We start from the raw sequence: 4788 nt of genomic DNA, 5'->3' as shown, positions 1-4788 counted from the left end.
ATCAATGTTAAATAGAAGCGTCCGGCTCCTGGCCAGAAGGAAAAATGCCTAATCTTCCTTTTCTTTCTGTAGCCTGTAAAGTGGCTACTTGGTAATTTTTCCACAAAGAGTTAGGTGTTAAAAGTTTTCTTTCAGGCTTTGGTTAGGAGAATGGACTAAGCCAAAGGTGCCCTTCACCAGCAAGAGTCACCTCTAGAATTCAATACATTCCATCTATTGTTTTCTCATCTATCTGTCAGGAAATGTATACTTTGGTTTGATTTTTGGCTTACTCAGGGTAAGCCAGAAAAAAGTAGAAAGGATTATCTCTGATCAACAGCAGAAACATTTTTCAAACTCAAATATGTAAAGTCTCTACTCTTAAAAAGTCCTAAGCCAAGTCAAGAGCTAGGAACTGTTCATACAAATAAACATTTTTGAAGAGATATGTTTCTGTTTTGAATTCTGAAAGTGTGACTTCCTAAGGGAGACTAATTACATGCCCATACATTTCTAAGTCAGCCACAATACCGATTGAATCCCACACTTCCTTTTCTACACACAGGATCAGTGGTCCAAAAGTGAGGGGCCAGCAAATTGAGGTTCTGACGGTGGCAAAGAGCCAGAGCTGAGTATTTTTCCTCTTTTCCTGGTGTTAGATGTCTTGGAGTTATGGTGCTAAATATCATTAGGTATGGTAGGTGCACAATAGATTTCTTTGACCTTATTCAAAAAAAAGAAGAAGACACCCTCATCCCCATACCCTGTGAACAGAAGCCATGCTAAATCTTTCTAGGCATACAACAGTGTTATTTCAAGAAAATGAAACAAGACAAAAGGAGCAAAATTATCCATTACTTAGCACATTTCTGTTACGTTAAGTCTGGGCTTAAGCCCCTTTGGTCCTGTTAAACTTTTTTATTCTACAGCCAGCAGGGTTGTCTTGAGTTCTTTCTAATCCACATGCTTCATGTCTGTGATGTATGATGTCTCATCCTTTGCTGCCCCTGTAATAATCTCCCTGTGGAACTCCTTGAGAATTTCCATCTGGCCAGGTCTGATGTAGACGTGTGACCGGATCTTGGTGATGGCTCTTACAGCCTCCTCTGGACTCCAGTTGTACATCTGAAGTTCAAGGTTGGGTAATCAGAGAAACAAGCAGGTATAAGGTGTCCTTGACCTAATGACAAGTGCTAAAGGGCTCCCAGAATTTCATTTTTTTAAAAAAATTCCATTTGGGGAGGAGTTAAAAACCATGCTAGATATAAGTATATGAGAACACCTTAATGCCCTTAATTAACTGGCCCCAAATTCCTATGTAATGGGCTGTGGGGCACAAGTCAGTCTTTCTACCTAATTCTTGCTCCACCAAATCCTGGAAAAAGGTCCACCGTGAAGCTTGAATTTAGGAATTCAAGCCTGCCTAGGCCTACTAGATGTCCTCCTAGAAAGTGATGTTTTTAAGTAACTTGTCACCATGGCTAGAAAAACAGCACTTTTTACAATTGACTAGGAGAGTTATCTTTGTGTCCTAAGGATTCTTTCTGGTTTAGAACTCAATAGAGTCAAGAAAATACAGATTTCTAACCGGCTGGTTCAATTCTCAGACAAAATATCCTCCTGAGACCCTGTTTCCAGCGTTGGTATTGTTAAATCATATACTCACCAGTCCACAGTAACACAAACAAGGCCAGGCTAGTTATCTTTACATTTCCTTTCTCCTTAAACTATCCACATGACTTAGTAAATGCAGGCGCCAACAGGTAAAAATGAGTCAAGAAGGGGGCGTGTAATGGAATGATGGACTAGAGTACTTGCTTCTAAATATTTTTGAAAGCATCCCACCTGCTGACCATAACAAATTGATTGGCAAAATTCCATTGAGTTTCTAACAACTAATGTCCAGAACTTTACTCTGAAATACTCGAAGAAATCTGTAGTACTATATAGTATTATTTACGGTACTAGATTTCCTGCTATTTATAACAAGTGTTTCTAGCCTTTTGCTGGTGTTAACATCCTTTGCAACTCCGATTTTGAGTGTGTGCTGTCAGTGTTTGATGTACTTTCTCATTCAAGCCTCATAACACATTTAGTTTGAGGAAACAGCATCAGAGAGGGGAAGGCACTTTTGCCTAAGGTCTAATAGCTGGCAGGTGACAAAGCCACAGATCAGCCTATCCACAAAGATCAGGTGCTTTCCACCTCCCAACAGCCTGAAACTGGAGACATGCCTCCTTCCAGCAAGGCCCCGCCAGTAGACCATGCTACGGAAGTTCTGGAAATCTGCAAAAGGGACCAGTCCAGAAAGGCCTTTCCTACCTGAATCAGATACGCTGCCACCATTGTGGCACTTCGGGAGCGCCCAGCCTTACAATGCACGTAGACACTCTGGCCCAGCGACTGGTACTTGAGAACAAACTGGACTCCTTTCTGGAGGTTAGCCAAGGTTGGGATTCCAGTCATGTCTACTGTGCTGAGTCGCAGCTGCTCAACTCCTAATCTCTTCCACTCCTGGAACCAGGTCCATCAGTATAAAAAAAGAAGATGAAAAAAGCCTGATGTTAGTGGTATGAAGATGGGCTCCCAAGAGGCAGAAAAGCAACAAAGGAGCTTCAGTGTTTACTACAAAGTGAATATACCATTTACTATTTTCTTGTTTTTGTTTGTTTTGTCTGTCTGTTTTTTTATTCTTTTAAAAAACAAGAAAGACCTACATGGTTGGTCTTTCATCAAACAATAGCTAGGCTGCTGAGTTAGAATTATGTCCAAGATTGAAAGTGTTCTTAAAGTGCCCTTCGGGCACTTTGAATCTTTAGTTGCAAAATATTAGTTGTATAAAATTCATCTACAAAAGTTGTGCAACTGTTTTTGCATAATGTGTGCAGTGATCTAGTTGCAGGGTTGGGCTACTATATTTTACAAGAGCTTTCATTTCTCTATCCATAAATCTCTTTTTTACCACTTTTTTCTTGAGAGGATATGTGGTAGAAAATAAGAGTTATTTTAAAATTGAAACAATGCACCTACCTTTGCTAGTGCAATTATCACTTAAGAATCACAAACAGGAGAAATAAGGCCTCTGGCAAACTGGGCAACCCATTTTTTTTTTCCTTTTAGACTTCTGATAGGCTCCAGCTACTCTTGTTATTAATCTCTAGCTAGAACCAGAAAATTTATGACTATGAATGAACATCAATATTTAAGTCGATAATGAAATTAAAAATAACAGCAGTTTTGCAGCATGTGACTTATGCATCAATTACACCAGAAACAGCTGGGGAACTTGCTAAATATTCAGATTCCTGAGCCCCACCCTAAAGTTCCTGAGTCAGAATCGCTGGGGGTTGTACCTAGGAATCTGCCATTTTAACAAGACTGTCAGATCATTCTTAGATATATTAAAATGTGAAAACTACTGCCTTGGAGACTTCTCTTCTCTAAGCTGGTAGGATGATATAGCTGCCTCCTATAAATACCAATGCATCACATCAAGAGACCAAGCACTTTTTGTGACTCTTCTTGCTCCACAGGACTGACCACACTAAGGAACATTTATCATTTTGACTAATAGTTCCTGAGGCCTTGTGGCAAGGTACTTTGGGAAATTCAAGGAACAGTTATCCATTTCTTAAAAATGTATGCCATCACTAATCAATATATTTTAAATGTGACAAATATTTTTAAGGTTTCAAAATATCTACAGGTTGAAATAGCAGCATCTTCATCTGGCTAGATCAGTAAACAAGAAAGATAATTGTGTAGTGCTAATGGATGTCAAACACTACAAAGATAAGGCAACATCTTTATATATAAACATAGGGCAACGGCTAATAACTATTGCAGAGAGTTCTACAAACATAACATTTAATGAAAATTATGTTTTAGGCCTGAATTTTGTTACAATAGTACGTTCAAATTCCACTATAGCCCTAACATAGGAATAAAAATTCCCTTAAACCAGAAGCAAATGAACTCTATGCAGTTTTTCAACGTATGGTTTTATGATAAATTCACTCTCTGCTGGGGGGTGGGAGGGCAGGAATAGCTTTTCTTAGAGTTTATATGGCCTTCATTTTGAATGCCTAGGGCAGTGCCTTAGCGCTTACAGATCCATACTTAGTGCTCATTAACTGTTGAATGAATGAAATCAAGCCACAGAAAAGTTGCCCTTCAATTTTGGTTACTGATTTGAGTTACCCATGTTAAGAACACATCTGTGTATAAAGTTGTCTGACTTTGTCAACTCTACTTTTAAATGCCTTTCACAACAGTTTCTATTTCACAGTTTCTACCCCCAGGCGCAGCCATTTAAGCTTAGAGCACCAGACCCTCCTGAGGAGGCAAAAAAGCCTGGGACACCTGTCTCTGGGGCACCGTGACCTGCTGGGCCCCTCCCCCAACTTCCTCCGGCTCTCCCAGGCCCCGGGTGGTGGGCGAGGCTGGCGGGTGCCCCCGGCCCCTCACCTTTGAGGAGTTGCACAGGAATCTGGTCTCATACTCCTCGTTCATGGTGATCACCCCGCGCACGTTCTCGTCCTGTATCAGCTGCCGAGGTAAAGAGGGGGCTCAGAACCGGACGCCGAGGCCCGGGCGGCGCTCGCCCGGCTCCCACGCCCGGCGCGGTGCGGCCTCCCGGCCCGGCTCACCCGGCGCGTCATGCTCCGCAGCGGCAGCGCGCCCAACAACACGGTGTGGTCGATCCGGTGATACCAGTCGCGGTGTGCGCGGCCCGGCACCTTCCCGCGGAACATCGTGTACAGCAGCGTCGGGTAGAAGAGCACCCGGGCCAGGCCGGCCTCCAGCAAC

General features: G+C 42.2%; 2 protein-coding genes across 3 annotated transcripts in view; one reads left to right on the top strand and one right to left on the bottom strand.

The window, feature by feature from the left end:
* Positions 1 to 425, top strand: part of KBTBD4 (kelch repeat and BTB domain containing 4) — a 4495-nt gene extending 4070 nt beyond the window's left edge. For both annotated transcript variants that reach the window (XM_015586397.2, XM_015586395.2), the window contains exon 5: positions 1 to 425. This exon is cut by the window's left edge and continues 1161 nt beyond it. The gene's annotated coding sequence lies outside the window, so the exon portion shown is untranslated.
* Positions 426 to 768: 343 nt separating this feature from the next.
* PTPMT1 (protein tyrosine phosphatase, mitochondrial 1) lies at positions 769 to 4787 on the bottom strand (the record flags this gene model as incomplete). The annotated part of the gene is made up of 4 exons (XM_006908121.3): positions 769 to 1104; positions 2302 to 2493; positions 4447 to 4527; positions 4629 to 4787. Coding segments are annotated over 4 exons (603 nt in total), but the record flags the coding sequence as incomplete, so codon positions are not given.
* Between the last annotated feature and the right edge of the window lies 1 nt (position 4788).

The sequence above is a fragment of the Pteropus alecto genome, unplaced genomic scaffold (genome assembly GCF_000325575.1).
Source record: "Pteropus alecto unplaced genomic scaffold, ASM32557v1 scaffold71, whole genome shotgun sequence".
Classification (NCBI taxonomy): domain Eukaryota; kingdom Metazoa; phylum Chordata; class Mammalia; order Chiroptera; family Pteropodidae; genus Pteropus; species Pteropus alecto.
The sequence above is the reverse complement of the archived record's forward strand: the minus strand, read 5'-3'. Positions and strand labels throughout refer to the sequence as shown.